The 24,725-nt window shown below is 53.4% G+C and overlaps 9 protein-coding genes and 1 non-coding gene across 10 annotated transcripts; 3 read left to right on the plus strand and 7 right to left on the minus strand.

Annotated features, from left to right (window-relative positions):
- Positions 1 to 12: 12 nt before the first annotated feature.
- BDP55DRAFT_568592 (cytochrome P450) lies at positions 13 to 774 on the plus strand (the record flags this gene model as incomplete). Its single annotated transcript, XM_060570695.1, has 2 exons — positions 13 to 295; positions 353 to 774. 2 exons carry the CDS (start codon positions 13 to 15, stop codon positions 772 to 774), a joined length of 705 nt encoding a protein of 234 aa, XP_060421555.1.
- A 190-nt stretch (positions 775 to 964) lies between these two features.
- On the minus strand, positions 965 to 1,029 carry BDP55DRAFT_t335. The gene has a single exon. It is a non-coding gene; the product is annotated as a tRNA-Lys (tRNA).
- On the minus strand, positions 968 to 1,770 carry BDP55DRAFT_687810 (uncharacterized protein). The gene is made up of 2 exons (XM_060576602.1): positions 1,606 to 1,770; positions 968 to 1,538 (listed from the first exon to the last, which is right to left on the minus strand). Exons 1-2 carry the CDS (start codon positions 1,742 to 1,744, stop codon positions 1,408 to 1,410), a joined length of 270 nt encoding a protein of 89 aa, XP_060421556.1. The 5' UTR covers positions 1,745 to 1,770; the 3' UTR covers positions 968 to 1,407.
- Positions 1,771 to 1,914: 144 nt separating this feature from the next.
- Positions 1,915 to 3,984, minus strand: BDP55DRAFT_568596 (uncharacterized protein; the record flags this gene model as incomplete). Its single annotated transcript, XM_060570696.1, has 2 exons — positions 1,915 to 2,525; positions 2,580 to 3,984. 2 exons carry the CDS (start codon positions 3,982 to 3,984, stop codon positions 1,915 to 1,917), a joined length of 2,016 nt encoding a protein of 671 aa, XP_060421557.1.
- A 4,030-nt stretch (positions 3,985 to 8,014) lies between these two features.
- On the minus strand, positions 8,015 to 8,350 carry BDP55DRAFT_568619 (uncharacterized protein; the record flags this gene model as incomplete). Its single annotated transcript, XM_060570701.1, has 1 exon — positions 8,015 to 8,350. The coding sequence occupies one exon, from the start codon at positions 8,348 to 8,350 to the stop codon at positions 8,015 to 8,017; it is 336 nt and encodes a 111-aa protein (XP_060421558.1).
- A 950-nt stretch (positions 8,351 to 9,300) lies between these two features.
- BDP55DRAFT_568608 (uncharacterized protein) lies at positions 9,301 to 11,182 on the minus strand (the record flags this gene model as incomplete). Its single annotated transcript, XM_060570698.1, has 3 exons — positions 9,301 to 10,103; positions 10,157 to 11,021; positions 11,078 to 11,182. 3 exons carry the CDS (start codon positions 11,180 to 11,182, stop codon positions 9,301 to 9,303), a joined length of 1,773 nt encoding a protein of 590 aa, XP_060421559.1.
- Positions 11,183 to 12,747: 1,565 nt separating this feature from the next.
- BDP55DRAFT_568618 (uncharacterized protein) lies at positions 12,748 to 13,815 on the minus strand (the record flags this gene model as incomplete). The annotated part of the gene is made up of 1 exon (XM_060570700.1): positions 12,748 to 13,815. The coding sequence occupies one exon, from the start codon at positions 13,813 to 13,815 to the stop codon at positions 12,748 to 12,750; it is 1,068 nt and encodes a 355-aa protein (XP_060421560.1).
- A 1,264-nt stretch (positions 13,816 to 15,079) lies between these two features.
- BDP55DRAFT_68179 (carboxylesterase) lies at positions 15,080 to 17,385 on the minus strand. Its single transcript, XM_060576223.1, has 2 exons — positions 16,711 to 17,385; positions 15,080 to 16,647 (listed from the first exon to the last, which is right to left on the minus strand). Exons 1-2 carry the CDS (start codon positions 17,137 to 17,139, stop codon positions 15,370 to 15,372), a joined length of 1,707 nt encoding a protein of 568 aa, XP_060421561.1. The 5' UTR covers positions 17,140 to 17,385; the 3' UTR covers positions 15,080 to 15,369.
- Positions 17,386 to 18,909: 1,524 nt separating this feature from the next.
- BDP55DRAFT_68298 (uncharacterized protein) lies at positions 18,910 to 20,588 on the plus strand. Its single transcript, XM_060576301.1, has 5 exons — positions 18,910 to 19,275; positions 19,330 to 19,699; positions 19,756 to 19,873; positions 19,929 to 20,069; positions 20,129 to 20,588. The coding sequence occupies exons 1-5, from the start codon at positions 19,129 to 19,131 to the stop codon at positions 20,469 to 20,471; spliced, it is 1,119 nt and encodes a 372-aa protein (XP_060421562.1). The 5' UTR covers positions 18,910 to 19,128; the 3' UTR covers positions 20,472 to 20,588.
- A 1,408-nt stretch (positions 20,589 to 21,996) lies between these two features.
- BDP55DRAFT_639315 (uncharacterized protein) lies at positions 21,997 to 24,411 on the plus strand (the record flags this gene model as incomplete). The annotated part of the gene is made up of 1 exon (XM_060573234.1): positions 21,997 to 24,411. One exon carries the CDS (start codon positions 21,997 to 21,999, stop codon positions 24,409 to 24,411), a length of 2,415 nt encoding a protein of 804 aa, XP_060421563.1.
- Positions 24,412 to 24,725: the final 314 nt, after the last annotated feature.

Genomic DNA, 24,725 nt, shown 5'->3' on the forward strand with positions numbered 1-24,725 from the left:
AAAGAGAGGCCTATGGATTCTCTGTCGTGGATTGATGATGTTCGACGCGGGCGGGAGTTTGACGTTGTTGCTGGACAGCTGTTTCTCACGTTTGCGGCGATTCATACAACGTCTTCTGTGGTGACTGCCATATTATATGATTTACTGGCGTATCCGGAGTACTTTGCTCTGCTGAGAGAAGAGATTGTCAAGGTGTTTACCGAGGATGGGGGTTGGAGCAAGAACAGCCTCTTCAAGTTGAAGTTGATGGACAGCTGTATGAAGGAGAGCCAGCGATTGCACATCTTGGGCCCCCGTAAGCCCCTCCTACCATGAAATTCTCGGCGCGATGTTCTGCTAACACGACGCGCAGACATCATGAACCGCAGAGTCGAAGAGCCCATGACCCTCTCCGACGGAACCTACCTCCCAAAGGGCACCTTAGTGACGGTAGCCACGCACAACACCCGGGACCCAGCCCTCTGGGGCCGCGACCCCGAGAAATTCGACGGTCACAGGTTCCTTCGCATGCGAGAGGAGCCGGGGCAGGAGAACCGATGGCAGTTTGTCTCGACGAGCCCCGAGTTCCTCGCCTTTGGCCATGGAACGCATGCGTGCCCGGGGCGGTTCTTTGCTAGCAACGAGATGAAGATTGTGCTGGCGCACCTAATCATGAACTACGACTGGAAGATCGTGGAAGAAAAGCCACCGACGAGCATGTTTGTCAGCCGGTTTGTGCCGGATCCGAGGACGGTCATTGGGTGTAGGGCGAGGACATCTGAGATTGAGTTATGAGAGTAAGGATACACGAGCGGCGAGACATCATCAGACGAAGCAAAAAAGCACGGAGTTTTGGGTGAACCAAAAGGGGAGCAAAGTAACAAGAAAAGCAAAAAGAGAATGCGTCAATCGCTGACGGGAATTGAGCCCGACGTGGCTGGGGGGGGTTAGTGACGATGTTCTGTGATCATCTTGAGACGAGCTTTAACTTACGGGTCGAACCCACAACCTTGAGATTAAGAGTCTCACGCTCTACCGATTGAGCTAGCCGGGCGGATAGAATCCAATGGCTTGGTGTGTTGTGCCGAGTGAGACGGAGTCAATCCATGGACCACTTGGCTGGTGGACCGGACGAGGTGTGCAATTTTTCACGATCCATCTCTAGACGCGTTGTGTCTCGACAGGGTTATCGCGTTTCCAGAGAATAGGGCTTGTTTTCTAGGGACTCCGGTGCGGGGTCCCCGGCGCAGTTGGAGAGGGGCCGAACGAACGCCCCAGGCCGAGAAACCCGTCATGACACCGAATCCCCGATCTTGCGCGAGTCGGATGGCTTGTTATCGAGTCGATATCCTCGCAATCAGGATGCGTGAACGGTCTAGCATGTAAAGTGTGCCTTCTTAGCTTTCTATCATGTTTGAAACCGATAGACTACGCTGATACTTGACGGGACATGTTACCTATCCTGTGGCAAAAAAGAAGGCATGCCCGAGTAGCACGCTGAACTAGAGCTCTTTGAGATACCTCATGTTTTGAGTAAGGTACCTGCTCTGCTTGCATGTGTAAGTGACTTGAAGGAGACTTCACAAATCAAGGCAACATGGCGACTTATTACTTATGGCAACGCAGAATCAATGAAACACCTCGACTGTGTTACTTCAAACTTGGTTCCCGCCCAAGAATCAAAAGAGGACGAAATCGCATAAGCACACCCATTGGCGACCACCATGGCAACAAAAACAGTTTTGACAAACATAGGAAAATTCATTTTGTAGAGTATATGCTGGTTATACACGCTCGTAGACCGTTTTGGCCTGCCCATTTTCATCCATTCCTTGAGCCGCCTTGCACCTCTTTTTGCATATCGATACAGATTGAAAGCTGGAAAGCAATAACCACCGCTATTACCACATCGCCCATGAACTCGTGTCTCGCCACTTAGTGTCCACCTCCTCTGGCTCGCTTTGCGCCAGCGTTCCCCCCAGCCTCGGAATCTCCTCTAGGCCGTTTGTTACCAGGCTGGAAATCGTTGGCACCAGGGTTCAACGGGCCGGCATTGTGCCCTCCTCGGCCACCACCACGCCCACCACGTCCTGCCAGACCACCTCTCTCTGCACCTCCGCTCGACACCCTATTTCCGGCAGCGTAAGCGCCACCTCGACCTCGACCAGCTGCACCGCCTCGTCCCGGGAGGGGGATGCCACTACGTTGGCCTGGAGCAGCCTGAGCAGGCGGTTGCGGTAGCCCATGACCTTGCGCCGCCTGGCCCGCCGGTGCCCCTTGTGTGCTTGAAGCAAAAGGGTTCTGTTGCTGCTGCGGCGGTTGCTGTTGCTGTCCTTGTGTACTTTGTGAGAAAGGATTGGCCTGAGCTGGAGCGCCGTTAGCAGCACCGGCCGCGAACGGGTTCGCTGCAGCAGTGTTGGCTGCTGATTTCGTATCTCCGGGAGCGGGTATTTGTCTCTTTTGAGGGATGCTGCTGCCCGGCGGAGGGATTCCACTAGGAGCAGAGCCGCCAGGTGGCTGTGCTTGGCTAGTTGAGGCTGCGGGGGCTTGGGAACGGTTAGAACGAGAAAAGTGTTGCTTGTTTGGACCAAGGAACTCACCAGTCGTTGAAGCAGCAGCTTGGGCCGCCGCGGCAGCCGAGGGCGCCGAGATCGAAGGATGGGGTGCCGTGGGTTGTGTGTTACCAGCGGGCTTCGCCGGGCTTTGCTGCGGCGCGGCGGGAGCTGGCTTGGCAACTTTAGCTTCCTCCCAGACTTCCACGACGGGTCGCTGAGGTGTCTTGGTCGCTGCCGTGGACACGACTTCGATCTTGGCGTTGGCACCTCTGAGCTGGTTGTCCTTCATGTTGATCTGCAGAGCAGACTTCTTCTGTGCCAGCAGCTGGCCTTCTTCGCGAGCGTTTGCGATTCTCTGCTCGAACTCGGCCCTCAAACTCGTCTCTGTCTCGTTCTTAACCTTGGCAGTCTGTTCCTCGAGTTTCTTTCTAAGATTTCCCGACATGATGTTCCGCACAGTAGCATTAGTGGAAAGGAACTTGCGAATCTCGGCATCGGGGAGCTGAGATAAGTCCGCGGCGCCGGCGGGTGTGCCGGTCATTGGCGTTGCCGGGACTGCATCCGGGTCTTGCTGCTTGATGGGCGTAGCAGGTACAGCTGGTTGATCCCCTGCAGGTTTAGTAGGGGCGGCACCTTGCTGCTCGGCCTTCCAGATCACCTTTTCTTGCTCTATCCTGGTGGAGAATTCGGCTTCCAACTTCTCACGAGACTGGCGTAGCTTCTCGTTGAGTGCGTTGCGCATCTTATCCGACCGCTCCTTGATGGTCTGGGTGATGTTCTCCTCGAGCTCATTCGCCTTGCGGTCAGCTTCTGTAGCCTTGGCCTCGGCGGCAGCAATCTTCTCTTCCAAAGCCTTGCGCTCAGTATCGGATAAACCAGTCGCGCCATTTGTGGCACCTGTCTCCGCCGCGTTCGTGCTTGTCGGCTCAGCGGCGGGCTGCGGCTGTGCCTGGGCAGCCTGCTGTGCGGCCTCGACAGCCTGATCTCTCTCGGAGACGACTGTCTGCAGCTGTGTCCGTAGGCCGTCGAGCTCTTGCTCGGCGGTCACTTTCTGGGCTGAGATGGCTTCCAGCTGGCTTCGCATCTCGGCGAGTTGCTGCTCTAGTTGGGCGATTACTTCTGAAGACACTGATGTCGACGCGTCTGCGGTGGGTTGGGCGACAGGGGGTGGTGCGCCAGATTGGTTGGCTTGAGCATCTTGCTGTAATTTCTGTACCTGTTGCTGGAAACTTTTGACCTGTTGCTCAAACTCTGTGCGCTGCTGCGTCGTCGCCTGCAAGCTCTGTCTTGTTGACTCGAGTTCGGTGTTTATCGAGGTGAGATGCTGCTGCAGTTGTTCACGCTCAGCAATCGCGGCGTCCTTCTCTGCGACAGCCTCGTTTCGCGCACTAAAGGCCTCATTCTTCTCGCCGGTGATCTTACGGGACCGCTCTTTGAACTGCTCGGTCATACGCTGGCGAGCGTTCGCCCAATTGGTCCTCTCCATCTCCAGCGTCTGCTTGGTTTCCTCGAACTCTGCTCGCAGAGGGCCTTCAGACTCCTTGAGGGCATCGCGTTCAGCCTGCAGATCATTGATGGTCTGCTTGAGTTGCTCCATCTCGGCGGGATCAACACGACCGTATTTTGTAAGGATGCCCTCGGTCCGCTTCTGCCATCTGTCACGGTCCTCCTGAACTTGCTTGATTTCCTCCTCGAGGAAGCCCTTTTGAGTCTGGAGCTCCTCGATTCTAGCCTCCAGAGGCTGTACCCTGCCTTCCAACTCTTCAATCTTGGTGTTCTTCTCGGAGATGTGAGTCCGTGCTTGAGCGAGCTCATTGCGAAGAGTAGCGCTGCTCTCGCGGTAAAGATTGAGTTCGTTGAGTTTATCCATCAGATCCTTGTGGGCGATGGAGGCTTGGCCGCTCTCGGCTTGCGAGCGTCGCTCCTGGTCGAGCTTCAAGCGAGCCTCGTCCAACTGAGACTGGGAATACTCGAGCTGTTGCTGTAGGCGTTTGGATTCCTGCACCTTGAGGTCGTACTGCACCTCCAAGATCTCCTTCTCGCGTCTGAGATAATTGTTGAGTTCCCGAAGACCATCAGCTGCGCCGTCGCTTCCGGTTTCCGCATTATCGTTGGCGTCTCCTGTTGCCGCATTGCGACTCTCCTTGAGTGCAGAGAACTGCTTCGTGATGCTCTCCAGTTGCTCGTGCAGCAGCTTGTTCTGTGCGTTGACATCATCACGGCGGGCCTTGATCTCCGACATCTCCTGCTCGATTCGCTGTTTCCTCTCTTCCCAGGAGCTTTCACTTTGAGACAGGGCAACCTTAGCCGACTCCGCCTCGGCTCTCAGAGTCGCCGACTGACTCTTGAGCTCGTTGAACTCAGTGCGCAATTGTTGGACGAGCTTTGCAGCCTCGGCGTGCTTGACGAGCTCGTGTTCGTAGTCCTGTTGAGCTTTCGCGGTAATATCCGACTGGGCACGAAGATCCTGTTGGTGGAATTTAGCAGCTTCTGAGTGGCGGTCCGCCTCCTCCTTCAAACGCTTGACCTCCTCATCCAGAATCGTCTTCTCGTCCTCGTACTTGCGGGCGACTTCCGCTTGGGAATCGCGAAGGTGAGAAAGCTCCTTGTTGGAGTTTGCGAGTTCCGACGACAGATCCTCAACACGCTGCTCCAGCTCCTTGATCTTGACGTCCTTTGCCGCGAAAGCAGCATCCATCTCTTCCCTGAATTGCTCTGTGGTCGATGTGAATTCAGTCAAAGCTTCTTCGTTTTGTTCGCTGAGTTGCTTGTATTGCTCCGTCTGTTCCTTGGCATTCTCTAGCTGAGACTTGGCGATGTCGAGCTCCCTCTTAAGATCAGAAACCTCATTGATAAGTTCGCGGACCTCGGCCTCGTTGTCTTGGTCAGTCTGGGTAGGAGGTGCCATCGTGCCGGGCCTTGGCGTGGGTCGGGGCGCCAGGCGACCAGCTCTGTCTTCTGCGTTGCGAAGCTCGATGGTGAGCTCATCAACCCGAGCTTGCAGATGATCGCGGCTGGTCTTAACAGCGACGTGCTCTTCACGGATCTGGCTCAGACTGGTAGAGAGCTCGTCGATACGCTTCTGAGCTTCGCGGGCATCAAACTCCTTCCTAAGCTGGAGCTTCTTGCCTTCCTCCATTTCATCAGACAGCTTGCGCTTCGTGCTGTTCAGCTCTTGTTCGAGGTTGTCGATCTTGGACTGGGCTTTCCGTCTGTACTCGGACTCGGAAATATCGCGCTCGTTCTGCATGGATTGCTGGCTGGCCAAAAGGTTGTTGAGTCTCGTCTTCTCCTGGACAAGACTCTCGTTGTCTTGATTAAGGCGATCTTGAATATCCTTCCACAACTTCTTCTCGGCCTTAAGGTTGGCAGCCTCATTTCGGACGCTCTCGAGCAAGCCCTTGGCATCGATGAGTTCTTCGGCGACTTGCTGGGTTCGGATCTCGTGCTTGATAGAGTCCTCTGAGAGCGACTGGTTACGCTTCTGGATCTCTTTGTTCTCGCTCTGCAGCGCAACATAGTTGGAGTGGAGCATCTCGTATCTCTCGGAGGCAAGAGTGATCTGGCTGGTGATCTTGGCAACCTCACCCTGGAGGGAGTTCTTCTCGCTTGAAAGTCTGTCAATCTGCTCCCGCAAGGAACGTCGGACAGATTCTTCGTCATTTCGGTAGGTGTCGAATTCGACTTGTAGGTTACGCAGAGCAGCTTGTGGTGACACGCCATCGCCGTCCTCAGTCTCGATACTAGTGAGCGGAAGGCGCTGGCCGTCATCAGAGCCAAGGATGGAAGCAAGCTCGCCGGCTGAGGCCTTCTGCTGGAGGAGACGTCTGAACATGTCACGCTCAGACTTGAAGCTCTCCATTGTTGATCTCAGGGACTTGGTCTCTTCAATCATATTGGCGAGCTCTTGCTGCAGTCGTTCGACCGATTGGTGGTCTTCCACAGCCTGGCTCTTGGCGGCAACGGCCTCTTCACTCTCCATCTGCTCTGCCAATTCGCGGGTAACTCTCAGAAGCTCTTGATTCTTGGCTTGGAGCTCCTGGATGTCCTTGAAGACGACAAACTTTTGGGTGATGAATTGGTGGGTATCCGACATGTCGTTGAGCGCACCCTCGGCAATTTCGCCGCGAGAAAGCTGCTCAAGGCGTACAGTCTCCTCGCGAGTCAACTGCTCCAAGCCCTTTTCGCGGGCATGCATGTTGAAAACCAACATCTGGATCTGTGTGCTGAGGTCACGAAGTTGAGTGCGGAGGATCTTAGATTCAGCCTGAGCGTTGCCCAAGGCACTCTCAGCCTTTCGCGCGCTCTTCTTAGCCACGTCACGCTCTTCGAAGCTCGATTGGGAAAGTTCGGACATCCTAGTGATCTCAGCCCTAAGTGTGTCGGCTTCGTTCTGGAGCTCCTCGATCTCGGGTGTTTTGGCCTCCAAGAGAGCAATCATATTGTCGAGCTCCTCGGCGAGTTGTTGGTTGCGGCGCTTCTCTCCCGCCAACTGCCCCTTGACCTTGTACAGTTCGTCGATAGCCTGGGTTGCGGTAATGGCAGACTTGTTGCGTGCAGAAGCGGGAGTAGCAAAAGGCGAGGCAGGTCTTCCAAGAAGAGGGCCATTCATACGGGGTGTTTGAGGTGCAGATCCAGGGGGAGGCCCTTGTTCCATACGAGCGTGAAGTTCGTCAACCTCGCCCTCAAGCTGAGTCACCCGCTCCTCCAAGGCGCGACATGTCTCCCTCTCGCTTTCGAGTTCGTGCTGTATGCGTCGAATATCGTTGGCATGCTTCTCCTTCAGGCCTTCCTTCTCACCCTCCAAAGTCTGTACACGGGCCTTATGACTGTCGGCAAGTTGGTTGGTCATGTCCACAACGCGCTGCTTGCTCTCGATCTCGTGCTTGTAGCTCTCCTCGCTGCGAGCGAATGCCTCCTGTTGTTGCTGAACCTTGGTGAGGGCCTCTTCCGCCTTGGCTTGTGCTGCGTCGAGGCGATCTCGGAGCTGTTGTTCACTTCGCTTCAGGGATTCGATGCTGGATTTGGCGTCTTCGTTTTGTCGTTGTAATTCGGCGATCCGAGCGCCCTTCTCGCGGCGGTACCTGAGAGCCTCTTCGCTTTTGGTCTTGAGTTCGGTCTCGAACCATTCGCCGTTGCGTCGCGCAAGATCGAGTTGTTGCTGTAGGGACTCTTCTCGGTATTTTGCGCTGCTAACTGCGGCCTGGGCAGCCTGGATGGACTGCTGCAAAGCTGTGATCTCTTTTTGAAGCTGGACATTCTTCTGGTGCTGTTTCGCTAGCTCCTCGGAGAGCTCTGAATCGCGGGCATTTCGGGACTCAAGCAGAGCCATATTCGCGCGGTTAGAAGATTGCAGGGACTCAATGCGATCGCGGAGAGTAGTGATCTCGGAGTCGTGGTCGGATCCGCGGGACTTGAGCGACTGGAGCTCATTCTCGACCGTTTGTCGCTTTGTTTCTGTCATTGGTATAGTCAATCCCTCAGATCTTTATAAACCCACATATGGCAGTTCCGTGGGTGAACGAACCTTCCTCCTTGAGCTTTTGGCGAATCTCCTCGACATCCTTCAGTGCCTTGTCGGCTGTCGCCTTGAAAGTCTGGCATCTTGATTCGGCGCTGTGGTGGGCACTTTCGAGCTCGATGTCGACCTGAAGCTTCTGGGCATATAACTCATCATGCTCGCGCGCTTTCGTAATGACGGCTTCGAGAAGGCTCGCGACGAGCTCGGGGGTCGGATCGGTTGTGGCTGTCGAGACCGTTGACTCGGACAGCCCTAGGTGGCCGGCCACATAGCCAACATCCACCGCCGCTGCCATGTTGTTGTTATCTCAAGGTCTAGTCATAGACATCGAAAGCGGATCGCGGCGTTGTTTTCGTTCGGAATGTAGGTAGGTGTGTTTTAGCGAAAGGTTCGCTAGGTCGCGCGTCAAACAGCCCACCGGTCGGGAAGGCTGAGGCAGGTGTTGTTGTGATGGAAACGAAACCAAGAAGAATAGCCCCTCGAAAGAGAATGAGGAAACAACCAAGAGCCGCCGATTTGGGGTGAGGCGGTTGTCAAGAGTTGAATCCAGGCGACGAGGAGTTGGGTGGGATTCAGCGGCTAACAGGTAGGTCGCAAGATTTTGAGAAGAGCGCGACCAGGCGAATGTTTTCCAGCCAACGCACAGTGCAGATGCAAGGCTGGGGGAGAGCTGCCTGCAACCAACGGCGACAAAGGAGCTCATTGGACCAATCAGAGAGCCTTGCCCGTTGAAGCTGAACAGACCACCGAAGATCACCCGGCTGAGTCATCAGGAGCTCTGCCGGCAAGTGGAGCCATCTTTCGGTGAAGCAAAGTCAGAGCTTCCTGACCGACCACCCCTGGCCTTCACCGATGCCCCTACTCGGTGACAACGCAATTCACCGAAGTCTTGCGCTGGTGAGAGCGCGCGCAAGGGCAAGGCAAGCTCCACACGACGGGAAGCATCTTTGTTTGCCCTTCACCTTCTCACAAGTTCTTCCATTCTACTTGATTTACTGTTGTCGCCTTTGATTAAATTTTCTTTATTTTTCTCAACTCCTTTTGCTGCAAACGTAGCAGGTCTCTCGGAATGAAGCTTGAAAAGAAGTAGACGAGGAGAAAGTGAGTATTTCTCTTCTTTTGTTATCGAATCCAACTATCTAACAGTCAAGGTATCTTTATTCATAAAATCCTCCTCATCATCCCCATTACGCCTTTATTCCATGATTCTCCGAGTCACCGCCAGCCTGATCAGTGTCAGCGCCACTAATATCGTCGCTGCTGCCCTCCATCCATTTCAGAGTATCCTGGCGTCGGGCCGGCATCCCATCCCATTCCTTGAAGCTCTGCCCTATCTTGTCCTTGCCCTTGATATACTGCCGGTGGCCCACCCGGCATTTGGTGAATCGGTTGTCCATGAGCTTCTGCTAGGGTACTATGCACCTGCGGCTGGGAGTAGTTACTTTGGAGCTCGGGTGGTAGTGGCAAGCTCTGGCCATACGGTTGCTGCTGCAAATATCCAGGTTGTCCCTGCTGACCATGCAGCTCCGACGGCAGATATTGACCCGCAGGCTGTAGCTGACCATTGGTGTTGGCTGGCATCTCAGACGGCAATCTTGTCTGGCCGTGGAGTTCCACGCCGGTTGGGGATGGAGCCCATACACCGCCACCATTGGATGCGGGTGATATCGTGTCTGGACGTGGAGAGCCGGTCGTGTAAGAGACGCTCATCTGAGGACTTTTGGGTGGCAGCTCGGACAACATCGTGCCGCCTAGCTCGGGTTTGCCTGTCATTTCTGGAGGGCCGGCAGTCCCTGAAAGCGGGAATCCGGCCTTGTTCTTCTTCCGACGACGGTAGATGATGAAGGCAACAAGACCGGCAATAGACAGGGCACCAACGACGGCAATGACGCCTCCGATGATGGCTGCAAGGCTTGGAATGCTGGATTTTGAGTTGCGGCTGGTATCTGTGCTGTCGCCAGAGGTACCCGATGAGCCAGTGGCAGTAGCTTCGGCTCCCGAAGTCCCTGACCCTGTGCCGGCTTGAGCTTTTGGATATGTCTGGGCAACTATCGTAAGGTCAGTCAAAGCCAATGCATCCTTTGGTGCATGATCTACTCACTTGACTCAGCGACGGTGGCTACCACCTCGTTCCTAGCAGCCTTGCAATAGTAATCCAGCACGGCGATCGCAGAAGATACATCATCCGTAGCTGTGGAGGAGCAGTACCATTTAATATCTGATGTCACCGTGCTCATGACGATGTTGGTCACTCCATCTTTCAAGCACATACAAGATGCCAAGGCCTGAGGCCCTGTCGGGCATTGATATCTCGTGAGCGAGTAGATGGCATCTGAAAACCCCGACTGCGCGCATGCAGCCAGCAAGCTGTATTGGGAAAGCGCCGTCATGTAGTAGGTCATATCTCCTGGAGGCGGCGAGGGTTGCGGGAACGATGTGGTGCCCTTGTTCATAGCGCAGTACGCGTCGTAGAAAGCGAGGCCAGAGGTAACATCAGCCGCGTTGGAGCATGAGTAACGAACAAGTGACGCAATGGACCGGCTGACACGCGCTGAGTTGTCGTTTTTCGAGCAGATGCAGGGCGCCATCAGACTTGCGGCTTCGGGGCAAAACGACGACATCGAGCTGATGGCGTACGACACGCCAGACTGGGCACACGGGGCCATGTTGGAAAATTCGGCGATATCGGTGGCATATTTGGTAACGATATTGGTCGTCGGCGTCGGAAAGTTGACCGTTGAATCGGGATTACAGTACTGGCTGATGACTGCCGCAGCGCTGGTCTGGTCATCGGACGCCGTTGAGCCGCAGCTGTAGCTGATTGACCTGGCGATGGACGTCGAGATGGCAGCGAGGTTGTTATTCTTCGTACATATGCATGACTGCAAATCTGTCGGTGCTTCACCGCAGGCTGAGTAGGTCTGGGAGAAGATGTTGTATGAGACCGCCGTCTGAACGCATGGTGCCTAAGATGGGTCAGTGTCGTTCGAATTTATCAGGCCGGCATAGACTCTGAACATACCAACAAGGTGTAGATGGATAGATCTGTGACATAGACGATGCTTGCGGCCCTGCCGAGGCCGACAAGAAAGAGAGACAGCCATAGCTGGGATGATATCCGCGACATTTCTCCCAGGCGAACTGCAACAGAAACCAAACGGTATCAAGGAATGGGACGTCAACAATAGCCAACAGAGTCAGAATAGACAGGAAGCCTCTCACGAAGCATGATGTAAGAAGGAAGAGAGGACCAGATGGCCATGTCTCTGCCTAGAGCGATCAACAAGGAAGGCATGGGAAGCTAAGCGCGGGGGAGAAACCGTTTCTAACCTCCTGCAAGGGGTAATGAAATCCATCAGTTGAGCCCGTGTAGCCGTGAGAAGCGTGGAAGCTTAGTTTCTCCATCTTGGCTTAGGCAGACTTGGTGGTTTGATGGTCAATCACCACCGCGACTGTCACTAGCCCCTGTCATGATGGCGCTAAAGTTGCACAACCCCCTTGACAGCTGAAGGGCTGAACCAGGGACAACTTCAACGTGAGCGCGTCTGCGGTTCCGCAGTGGGGATTCCATGTTCCGCTTCAATTGACCGGACAGATACGAATAATCCGACTCATCGCGGAGTCTGGCGGAGTCTTCACGACCCCAAGAACATCGGATCTGATGCGGTGATGCCAAAATTGCATAGGTAGAATGCCTTTCCTCCATTTCAATAAGTCTTTAATCATCCGGGGCTGTGAAAGATAGGGGCACCGTTTGAGGTGTCCCCAAGACAGCTTAGCTGCAGCCGCGATGGCGTTGCTTAATCAAACACTGGTTCAGTGGAAGCCGGCGTGGTATAGAAAGCAAGTTCACTGTCTGGTGTGTACAGCAGTGGACCTCGCACTCGCCATAGCCCATTTCCCTCACCGACAGTACAAATATCGGTTCAGAGGGTCGAAAAATGGCCCATGAAGAAGGCAAGGCTGGTTGCCTGACCTGTCGGTACTTGGAAACCCCTCACGAAGTCGTGATGGCTTCGTGATGGTAATGTGATGATAGCCTCCGACAGTCGCAGAAATGACTCAGGAGCCGGCAGACGCCACAAACAAGGGGCGACAGACACCGGTAGACGCGATTGGCGTGCCAAGATGAAGCTTTCCCCTAGAAGCTAGCCTTAATCATTGTGGCAGGCCGACACAATTTGCCAATGTGAGGTTGAAAGAAGCACTGCGTCTTTGACTGTTCGTTTGGGTTCCTCATTAGGTGCATGAAGTAGGTCACGAGGGGATCTGGAGACAGAGAAGGAAGATTTCAGCTTACATAAGGTAAGTCAAGAACCGTCGGCTGCTGGATTGTTGCCCGGCCGAGCTCGGTATCTTGTCGCTATCAATCACCTTATTCAGAACGTGAGGATCAACAGAGTCAGTCATGCACAACCGCAACCAAATAGATTACTCACTCTTCGACAGACTATCCAGGTTCCTAGATACAAGAGTCTCTTCGTTCCACCACGATGGTATTATTCTGGGTATCCTCCTCCACCTACCTTGCTTCTTGGATTACGATCTGTACAAAAGGTAATCATTGATGGCATCGATCCATGCCAACTGACTTTTGCCACCTTCCATTCTTCCAGAACGATGGTGTCCTGCGTATCACAGATGAGCCCGGTCAAACACTTTACTATGGCAGAGCCTCCCTCCTCTTGCCACTCAGCTGAGCACCCGGCCGCCCGCGCCACCGGCGTACATGTAGCCAGGCGCGAGGCCCTCACCGAACTTTGTTAGAGTCCGGTTCACCTTGAGGGACAATCGCCTGGAAATGCTGCTCCGCTTTTTCACTTGCCTCTCCGTGCCATTGGTCTCCTGTACCTCAGTGTCGCCATTCTCTTGCGGGGTGTTCCAGTCCGCGCCTTCGTCCTTGTCCTCGTCGGTACGACCATCTTCTTCGTCGGACTTGTAGTCGGGCATCGCACGGCTACCGTAAGTCGTACATATGATCTGATTGGGCCGAAGCGTCGGCATTTCGCTCTTTCGCCTTACACGATCCGTGGTGGGCGGGACTGAGTGACTCAAGGAAGCCATCGGCTCAGTAGACACTTCGCTGTCCGTAGCTCGCCTCCTCATCGATCTTGCTCTGCGTTCGACCACCTCCTGCTCGCTCGACCACTTGATGGTGGAAGGTCTTGTTGTATCCTCCTTCCTTGCCATTGCGGCCAGGTTCGTATTGACGAGTTGTGTCGTCGTCTCGTGACCAGCAACCTCGTTTGCCATCTCAAGCCAAAGAGCATGGCCAATGGCATCGTGAATTACTGGAGCAGTGACGAGCTTTCGGCATTCTCTAGTGCCTTCTGCCCTGCGTAGTCGGCCAAGCTCTTTGATCTCACCCAAGGTCAAGTCGCAGACGATCTTGATGTATCCTGACTGCAACTGCGATTCCCATCGGTCCTCGATGAAACCTTCTAGAAAAGTGCATGCCTTTTCGACGTCCCTTTCTCGTTGAGTTATTTCGGGTTCGTTTTCTTCCTCCTCCATAATTTCCGGGGACCGCGCCGCTCGGGTTTCGTTGGCATCGTACGGCATTTCGAAGTAGTTGTCAACGTCGGACTCGTCGTCAGGGTTGCCGTCTAGCTCCCGCTTGGCGACGTGAAATGCCTCGTCTTTCTGCGAGGGCGTCATAATCAGAAGCGTCCGTGGACTGTAAGGTTGATATAGCTGCTGGTCCAACGCCATCATGAAAGGGGCGGCTTTGCTGATGTTGTTGGCGGAGAAGCAGCTCATTCTCCTCTCGAACCCAGCCGATTTCCTCGACGATGCCATTTTGATCGGTGAAGCAGAAGAATCTCTCGACCTCCCAAGGACTGTTGATTGGATGCCGTACATGGTCAAAGTTATCACGGGTATTTCTTCGTAAGTTCCTTTAACAATTCAACCTGCTCGGGGATAGATCATCTAGAGATTATATACATGTATGCTCAGAGTGGTGCGCAGTTCCATACCTATAGAGGTCTCGAGACGGCTCACACCAGACCTGAGCTCAATAGGGGCGCCACGCCATCTGAACACGACCTCTCCATATCAGATCACGGTACCCTCATGGCCGAGGCTGGCGACGAAAGCAGGAAGCCTGGCAAGCCATCGCCTGGGTCTAGACTGATGAGGCGCAAGGCTTATTCATACTCCAAGCGAGGAGCTTAATTGGTCTACTCTCCATCTCAATGACGCTAAATAAACAACATCGGCTGTTTCAAAGAGATGACCGTAAAGATTATACACCACTGATTGTAAGTCAAAGAACTTGGACTGGAGACATGAAGGTGGGAAGGTATCGGGCTGCGTTCTGAAAAGGTCTGCAAAATCTTGGGCGAGGCCTTGAATCACAGCCCTCGGATGTTCTAGACTCCAAAGGTAGTCGAACATTCAAAGCGATGGCTGAAGGCGGCTGAGAGTGTTAGCCTTTGCCACACAAAGTTCTTAACTCAACAAACGGCCACAACCTCTGTGGAGATCGAGGAGTCAACAGGGTCCCAAACAGATCAGTTGACGACGATGCAGCCCCGGCAGCTATCTTCGGCCCGAATTCCTTCCTGTCGACTGTTTTCAGTTGATATGGTTGAGTACATGTACATGTCCTGCTGACACAGCGGTAGAGACCGCACATTAAGGATCTCTTCCTCAGCGTAAGTAGATCCTGATAAGCTCATGTAATGTTCCATGAGTTCTTGCATATCCCATGGCCAGCCCAAACTTGAAATCACCCACCCATCCCTGGCGATACCTTGTCTATTTTACGCCGCCACCCTGCAGTGGTGTGGCTGGTAGTGTGGCATATTCGGTTCACGATCGGGGTGATTCATAAGCCGGCAAGATTAACGCTGGGATTATGATGAGAAGCGGGTTCGAGTCTTGGCACAAGCAGTCACTGAGCCGGAGCCTGCAGAGCAACGGCTAGGTCTGCATTGATCAAGAGGCAGATATTAATATAAATGAACCTTAAACACTCTGCGTTGCCGCCAAACGCAACCGGTTTGGACTCGCTTGAAGAAACTCTCCGGATTATCCCGAGCATTTCCTTGAATACTGCCCAATGAGCGGGTGGGCACCTGAAGAAGCTGGAAGATCCTCTCGAAAAGGTGTTGCTTGAAACGATGGTAATGCAGGAAGACACAGCTGATGGCTCTGGGATAAATAGGTCAACAAGATAAAGTGTTTCTATTACAAAAGCTAAGGCAGAATGATTGAGCTAGTATTATTAATCCAAGCATTTCAGGTAGGGAAGACTTGAGAAAGGCTGTAAGCTTCGGTCATGTGGATGAGTCAATAGCGACGTCAGCATTACACGAAGACGTTCTCCAACAGATACTCAATCTCTGTCGCCCTGTAATTATCCTCTTCGACATAGGCTAGGCCCGTGCGATTTACATCAAAGACGATGTTGTTGTGCTCATCAATCGTGTACAGTGGCCACGTAGGGCCTGTCTTGGGGCCGCTGCAGACATTGGGATCGGTGTCGTGAATGAAGGCAACCCACATCTTGCTCATGAGATCCGCCAGCTCGACAAAGGTCTCTGGCTTTCCTGCAAAGGGATTGGTAGCATAGCCAACACCATTCACGTTGTTGAACACGAACGCGACCTCTTGGAAATGCGTCGCTCCGTAGACAGCCGCAAGACCGTTGACGTAGACGTTCCACAGGTAAGAGTAGACGGACAGTCCAGCACCAGCGTACGTGCTGGCCAGGAGTCTCCGGCCGCTGTGCTGTTGGTAGTCACCAGCAAAGGCAGCTGCTCGCTTCCATTGGAGACCGAATGGATAGGCAGCAGGTCGGCCAACTTGAGAAACGGGAATGCCAACATCAGGGTCGTCAGGGTAGAGCTCCGAGATGGCGGCAACCTGTTCGCTGTCCAGCTGAAGGGCAGTAAGCCAGGCCTGGAACTGCTCGGTGGTGTTGATGCCCTGCTTTGCATATGCGGTACCCTCATCGAAGTTGTTACCGAGCAGAAGGGGGACGTGTGCAAACTTGCCAGCACCTAAGAGCTCGGATCCCTGAGCCGTGATGAAGTCGCCGTCAATCACAGCGCTGATGGTGGGCGGTGTGACGCTCAACGGATTGGTGCCGTTGTAGATGGCGTTGATGGTCTGCCAGGGAAGTCCTCGCAAGCAGCTCAGCTTGTCGGCGGCATCGGTACAGCCCGTCTTGTCAACGAGAGCATTGAACCACGGCTGCCAGTCGTCGGCGTCGGCGAACCTCGCGATGGGACTGCCACTCTCGAGGATGGCGCTGCGGAACAAGTTGTTGTATTGTCCATCGTAGGCGACGAGCTGCATGCCCAAGGAACGAGCACCGGCAGACTCTCCCCAGATGGTGACCTTATCAGCGCTGCCGCCAAAGGCGCCAATGTTCTGCTGGAGCCATTCTAAAGAGAGACGCTGGTCGCGGAGACCAATGTTGCCAGCACCAGCGTCTTGCAGCTCGTTGCTAAAGAGGAAGCCCCAATACGAAACTCGGTAGTTGATGGATGCAGCCACAATAGGCTTTCCCTCCTTGACGGATTGATCGACAATGTAGCTGAGGTTGTACCTCGGGTCGCGCGAGCCTCCGTTTACATAACTCTGTTTCGACAAAGTCAGCAAAAGTACCAGGTAAAGATTGTCTTACACTTGGCAGAAACTTACGCCGCCATGAACCCAAACTCCAACGGGCAGATCATCCCCTGGCTGGACGCCGGCCGGACGCACAACGTTGATGGTCAAGCAGTCCTCAGAAACGGGGTTTCCCAAGTTGGCAGTATCAGAGCCATATCCAATGCACATCCAGCCATATTCGGAAGCTGATCGAGTCCCCTCGAACGTCTCGTTGAGCGGCTGGGGAGCAGCGAACCGGAGAGGGCCAACGGGTGGTTGTGCATACGGGATACCAAGGAAGAGGTCCTGCGCATACTGCTGGTTCCGCACTCCGACGTAAGTTCCGTCTGAGAGGTGCACAGCAGGAGGTCCAGGCGGCGTGGGCTTGGGACGAGGACCCCAATAGCCGGGCGAGGAGGACTCGGACACGCCCAAGCACGACGAAAACGCCAGAAGAACTCTAATCGCGTGGGAACGCATGGCAGGCAAGGCTCAACGGGCGAAGAAAGTGCAGCTTCTAGAATGCGGTGTAGAAGGAAAGGGAGGCTAACACCCGCGTGTCTCATGTCAGTCGCACAGAGGTTCAGGTAGGGAGATTTTGATCACGCCCGTTGACGCTACTCGGGAACCAATCATGACATATCGTCTAGAAATTGCCTCAACGTCTGCTGGCGTAAAAAGAAATTTCCGTAAAGAGGGCTACTTAGTCCCTGCACTGCCCGGAATATTGGACTACGACGACTCTGAACTAAGAGCCGTTTTGGAAAATAATCACCGGCTCTTCCAAGGCTCTGCCGATCATCCCTAGCAGACTTACTACGTAGTCTATTACCTTAGATTACGATGACACATACAAGAAGTCCGTACCGTCTCATTGCCCCTGCAGATGGCACTTGGCAACCCTCCAACACGATTTGCGTGCTTCGGCTCAGGGGGCTCGATCAGATACTACTACGTAAGTTCATCCTGGTGTCGCATGGCGAGAGCATGGCGAGGCATGCCTATCGATCTCTCGGCCGAGGATTCATCCATCACGGGTTCGACGGGTTGTGGCCTGATGCCCAGTATCCCCCGCAGATTGAAGCCGAAGTTGGTAACCGTCCGTGTTGCCGTTGCCCCCAAAGACTTGGCGGAACATCGGAGAAGCATGCCTCATTGTGGTTAGCAGAATCGATGGTGAGACCACGCTACTGCGCAGTAACGGCGCAGCCAATGTCGTGTTGGTTAGCAGACTCTCTTAGTCTCTTCTAGAGCCCCGGAAAGTCCATAAGAGTCCTGTTTAAACGAGATATGTAATATTGACCATCGGCTATAATCCTGGGGAAAATCGCTGGCGCACGAATGGGATCTCTCCGCTCAAGCCCCAGGATTAGAGTTCGGCACTAGAGACCCAGTACCCCAGCCATCCTGAGTTGTGAAGTGGGAACATTCCTCAGCTGCCCCGGCATCGCTGGGCCGGCCTGGCAGGGCTAAAGGAACTTTGGTAGCAGAATGAGTTAACGAGACCACGCACACTACAATTTCAGTGATTACAGTTGCGTGATGCCAGTGGACCCTTTATGCGTCTCTAGAAGAGAACGTGGTCTGTATGCGGAGACGCTGTTGGAGCATGGCTGAATCTCCGATTGATGGACCCCGACCCAAAGAAGCCCATGTGAACGTTCCAGTCCTACCTTACTGTTTAAGCACTCATTGGTAACCAACTTCATGTTCCCATCAGATCATTCCAAGACAAGTGTGGTTGCAACCAACAGCCACAGCGTCAGTGGTGAGCCGTTGACTCTAGTCAGGCTTTTAGCTCCCTTGCATCCGTACCTCCCGGATTTTCAGACGCAAAACGAACTTGGCTCAGCGATCCAGCAGTTCCGTTTGAGTAATGTATCCGTAGTTGCAGAAATCATACGTTGGTCCCAGCATCGCGCGTGTTGGCGGCTGGCCTCGACTTTCGTACGAACTGCGAGTACGAATTGCGAACCCAAATCTTCCGCTTCCGCCCGCCGTGATATACGTCGTGCACCGGCCGAAGCCTGACCTGTCTTTCGCCTGTCCGTGATGAGGTATCCCTAGGGGCAGGTGGCGGGACTTCGTCCGAACTCCGTCTCCCTCCCTGCCTCTCCCTCTGTAGGGGGAAAAATCCTATCGCCGACACAGGCAATACTCGCGCCGGTTTCGAGGGGGGGCACATAGCGTGAAAAGTCGGTTGCACTCCCCGAAACTAAGGACTCTTCATGGAGGGTAGGAGGCTTTCTGGTACCTGGGGCCCCCTTGTTAAGGACGCTGATCTTAGATTTCATCATGTGCGATGCCGATGTATAATATGAGGGAGTGATGCACCTTACCGCGCGGGCGCTGGCTTCGACCGATTTTTGAGCAGAATTCCCGGGGATCCACTGATTGACTCCCGTGCTTGTTTCTTACGACGTCTTCTATCGTATCTCGTGGCACTGTGCGCGTGTCGTGAGGTTGACGATGGTTGACAACAGAGGCACCAGACTCCTCGCCGTAACATGGTCTCTCTGTGTCGCTAGCGCTACGCTCCTCTCATTGCGTATCTATTGCAAGCTATGGCGTGGACGTGGTTTATGGTGGGATGACCACCTCTTGATTGTGTCAATGGTATGTGAAGAAAGACCGTCATTATTTTCCTGCGCCCCTAACTCATGGTTGCAGGTGTCACTGGTGATATCCATCTCGATTAATTCCTACATCGTCTCTCTGGGATTCGGACGCCATATCGATACAATCAGCAGCGATGACCTCAAGCTTATTAACCTCAACACAATCCTCGTCGCCACGTTCGGAATCATCGCAACGACGACGAGCAAAAGCTCATTTGCCCTGACGTTGTACCGGATCGTCACGAACCAATGGTTGAAGCACTTCCTGATCTTCATCATTGTTTCCATCAACATCTCGATGAACTTAGTGTGGATCTTTGGGTTTGCCAAATGCACGCCGTTGCAACGAGTATGGGATAGCAGCGTGCCTGGGAGCTGCTGGGACAAGAAGAAACTTGTTAAATTCCAGTTGTTTGCTGCCTGTAAGACTGCCACAAAGTATTGTTCTCTTGAGGCTTGCATGCTCACATGCTTCCAGATTACTCCGCCATTCTCGATTTCGTCTTGGCATTCCTCCCCTGGCCGATTCTCATGGGCGCAACGATGCGACGTCGTGAAAGGCTTGGTGTCGCTGTAGCGATGAGCTTGGGTGCCATGTAAGATTCTCGGAATCCCCTTGACCACTTTGCGGTAGACTAACAATGAACTCAGTGCCGGAATATGCGGCATCGTGAAAGCTGTGCTGGTGGTTCACATGACCAGCCCAGACATCACATACGAACGCGTCGACTTGACAATCTGGACGTTGACAGAGCCTGCTGCATCTATCATGGCAGTATCTATTCCAGTCTTGTAAGTTATCTTCCCCTTGATCGCGTCTGTCGTATCTTGGGTCTGACGTTAAGTAGGAGAATGCTGTACCGAGAGCTCAAGTCAACTCAACGAAGTTATGCGCGAAACAAGTCACAGTCGCATGCGCTCGAAACAGGAACAAGAAAGGAGGTTAGGTCGACGAAGAGATATGGCCCAGGCTCACAATATGGTCGAAACTCTGTTGTTGTCATGTCCACCGGAGGATGGCAAGAGTCGCAGGAAGCCCTTCAGGAGGCGGAAGGCGGCCAAGCATCGCCGCTCCCAGGCATGAACGGCATCATCAAGACTGAAGAAGTGAGAGTGCGGCACGAAAGATTAACAGGACTCAGCGAAGGAGAAAGCTCAATAGAGCTCGACTCGCTCAAGGAGGGTCACAGATGAGATCACGAAACCGATAGGTGATGGGCACCCAGGCTGGCCTCGGACGAAGATTTGCTCTATTAATATTTATGAGTTAGCACCACTTGATACCAGATATGAATGATTTGAACAGAGAAGGATTGGAGATTGCAACCAAAAGTTCTAGTGAGTCTGTTAATTGAGTGCTTATGGGAGCCAGATGGACCGAGAATGAGTGATGAAAGCTTCGAAACAACCTTGTAAGCAGACCTGCTGATGCTGTTTACTTTACCTCGCCAATGCAACCAAGTTGTGGATAATGATGGCGTAATTGATGTTGCAACTTTCCGATCATGGATACTCTACGTAGACGAAGAGTGTTGCTGCCTTGCGGCCTCCCCATTAAATGATACTCATCAGGGGCTCCCCGACTGCCCTCCAAAGCTGGCCCACCACCACGAATCAGAAGCCGAAATCGCATACCACCACAAGGCACCTTCTCAAAACCTCGACACTATCTATTACTCTTTTTTGGAAATACGGAATACTCTGATATCCGTCGAGCCTGGCGGAGCGAAGACGTTTTGCACTCAAAGGTGGAGACTTCGGTGAGCGATCGGTAAAGCCTCGGTGAGGCTAGGCGTCCGATATCACGAGATTAGAGTCCCACAGAAGAGAAAGCCGAGCATACACAACATTCCTCGACCTCAACAGTCCCACTCATCAGAGATCAGTTTCTTATGTTGTGTTGTATTTGTGTGCTAAGCCCAAGATATTAGAGCTTTGTGGTGGAAGTTCTGACCCGACGTCGGACGCACTTTAGATCGTATAATATCCCTTAGGTCTCGCAACTAACATCGTCCTCGACCTAAGAAATACATGTCTGATGATTGAGTCTAAATGTGGACTGACGCCTTGAACCACAACAGCTCGTGTCAAAGGGGTTTGGTCAGCAAAGAGTGAACTCATTTCTCTTTCAGCTCACCCCCTTTGTATGCCCAACTCATTGTATGGAAAGGTAGGAAGATGCAGAACAAGGCAGCTGCGCTTGATAAAGAAACCTGTGATATTCAAGATCTCAATATATAACCTCACTCAAGTAGGTAAAAGGTGAATAAGGTCGTGCCGAAGCCCTCCACCCTGCAAAATTTCCAATTGCTCCGTTGATTTGTACTTGCCTCACCTTTTCGCGCCTTCCTCTCGACGCACCTTCCCTCAGCAGCAGTTTCCCCATCAGCGCTTTCCTTACCTTTCCAACCGTCCGTATTTTCATCCTCGTTTCTCACTCACCCTCTCATCTAACTCGTCCATCCCTCCGATTTTCTCTTCCTCTCAACCCTTCGTCGGCAGAGCTTCACGACAGAATTCCCAACTTTCGCAAAAACTTCTATTCGCCAAAGTATTTTACAGACGACCAATCGTCATCAGAGAGTCGCCCTTTCTCCCTCATCCTATCCTCATTCTCATTCTCATCTCACTCCTCACTCATCCTTCTTCCACCACCCAGCGAGAGTATTCCAAGAACGTCGCACCCGAATCCTCCTCCAGCGGACGCTGACCAAACATCATGATCGACCCGTTCATCGTCGCTTTTGTCTTTGCCGGCATCATGGCTATTCTCATGGCCCTGAGCTATGTCGGCAGCCTAATCTACCAGCTCTCTCGCGAGAACGACCTATTCAACCCCAAAAGCATCGGATGCCTTCTCTTCATCGTGCTCATACTCCTCTATGTTCATCCACTGATCGGAAATCACGTCCTCGGAGTCTTGGCTAGCGTGGGTGCTGTCATGTTGGAAGTTATCTGGGGACTCAAAGCGGCTGTCATGAGCCTGTGTGATGACCTGCGCCGAGTCTTTACATCTCGCCAGCCTGCCTCGAATGCAGGCAAGCAGCAAGTTGTCCTCCGACACGCTATCGAGCAGCCAACTGAACAAAGAAGTCATACACCAACGGAAGCAGATATCAACAGATGCTACCGTCAACGGGAGGTGTGCGACAATGTTGAGGAGCGCCTTACGAAGTCATTGCAGCAAAACAACTCCTACGCATCGGAATGGTGCCAGCTTGATCAGCAGATCTTGGACCTCCAATACAATCTCATTGGGGAGCAGTCTCGGGTTGAAAGGGCCGAAAACAATCTCCGAAAAGCCCAGGCGAGAGTTCTTGCACATGAGACAGACGGAGCTACCATCGCAAGACTTGAAGCAGAGGTGGAGGACGAGAAAGTGAAGGCCCACGACGCCGACGTCTGTCGGAAGGCATCCCACTCACATGAGAAATACCTTAGAGGGGAGATCGAATCCCAGAAGGCGAAGTTCCGACAATACGCCCTGCACAAGGAAGACCAGATTGGCGTGCTGCGTACTGAAATCAAGGCACTCCAGCGAAAGCAAGACAATCCCCCTCGGGTAGAGCTGTTGGCGGTAGGAACCCAGACTGAAGAGATGGAGGCTACTCTCGAGACAACACAGCAGTCGGCTCTCATCGTCACAGACCGAAACGAAGTACTCCTCAATAACCTCGAGGATCAGCTCGTCACGACCCAGGCAGAGTTAGCAGCAACTCAGGCCAAGCTTTCTCTCAACCGCACATCAGCGACCTCGGCCGCATTCGAGCGTTTCATCATAAAGACACAGATGGACGATCTCAAGGCTGAGAGCCAGAATACCGAGTACGGCTTGTTGACGACCATTGCCGAGCTTCGCGTGGAATTGATCAGGAACCAAGCCCAAGCAACGGCTGCCACGGAATGGCAAGTCGCTCAGCAAGATACTAAGACATCAACGTTGGCAACCATTGTCGCGCTTCAGACAGAGTTGGCCAATGTTAAGGCTGAAGCCAAGTCGACCATTGAGTCGCAAGGCGCCCAGATCCAAGAAGCCGCAGGCTTCAAGGCGGAGGCTGAGAGGGTGGTCGCTGACCTTCGCGACGAAACCGAGCACATGCGCCAGGAGAACGATAATCTCAAGCATCAGGTGGAGCAAACGGCTGCCCAAAGCCCTCAGATCGCCCTGATGCAACAAGAGGCGGAGCAAATGCGCCTCGAGAAGGAGTATTTTCAACAGCAAGTGGAGCAATTGACGAACCAGAACTCTCAGATTGCCATATTACAGCAAGAGAAGGACGCCGCGACGCAGAAGGCCCGGGTCGTAGAGGAAGAAGCGATGGTGGCTTTGCAAGCAAAGGCGGCGCAAATGACCCAGTTGAGTTTCGATCTGCGTAAGGCCCGCGACGAAACCACGCAGGCAGAAGAAGACGTCTACGGATTCACACAAGAGCTTGAAGAAGAGCAAGAGAAGCTGCTGAATGCCTTACAAGCCGAGAAGGCTGCCTTACACACCATCGCCGACTTGAAAGTAGCCAGGGATGATTTCTGCGCCGAGACCGAACGTTTGAGCGTGAAAGTGCAACGTCTAGTGAACGAGAACACCAAGTTGACGACTGAGATGAAGAAGTTTGCCAATGAACAGCTGCTTAAGGCCAACTTGGCGAAGAAAGGCAAGACGCAGGAGTTATCCAACAAGGACGGTATCTTGGAACTTCTCAAGAAAACCCACGAGACTGAACTTCAGAGAAAGCAAACCAAGCTCGACGAAAGGAAGGCCACGATTGAAAAGCTGGCATCGCAGTACGCTGAGAGCTGTGCGGGCAATACCAGATTACGCGATAAGGCGAAGAGGGGCCGCGAGGACATCACGCTCTTGGTCTCGAGAGTCAGAGATCTCGAGGGTCAACTCCAGGACCCCAACTCTCGCCCCAAACTCAATGCCCTTCAGGTCGGGAGCGTGGCAACAATCTTGCAGCAGATTGGAGACGGCAAGCACCCTCTCTCACTCGGACCAACTCCCGCGAAGAAGCCGGAAAGCGCGCAGGGAAGCGGCGCGAAGATGATGCGACCGATGAAGCCACTGCCCAACAGAAGAAAGTCTGAACAGCCCCGGAAGAGCGAGGCGGGCCCTTCGGAGGCGATGGAGAAGTGAGCGAGTAGGCCGTGAGCTTCGAGTCTTTATTGTTCAGTGCGAACACATTTTTTCTGTTGTATTAAACTTCTGTGATGAGGGCCGGCGAGCCCAGTTCACGAATACGGATATGGTTGTGGTTATGGGATGTTTTCGTTTATAATAGGACGGTCACGATCATAGACACGGTTTACGATTACGGTTACAGAATTCCGCTACGGATATAATAATTGGTCGTGGTATTGAGCCGAATGTGTCGCTCAAGAACAATGAAAAGCTTTGATTGCACGATTGAAATCGAATGGTATTGTCTTTTGTGAATGCGTGACGCAATC

Source organism: Colletotrichum godetiae (genome assembly GCF_030913485.1).
Source record: "Colletotrichum godetiae strain CBS 193.32 chromosome Unknown BDP55scaffold_120, whole genome shotgun sequence".
NCBI lineage: Eukaryota > Fungi > Ascomycota > Sordariomycetes > Glomerellales > Glomerellaceae > Colletotrichum > Colletotrichum godetiae.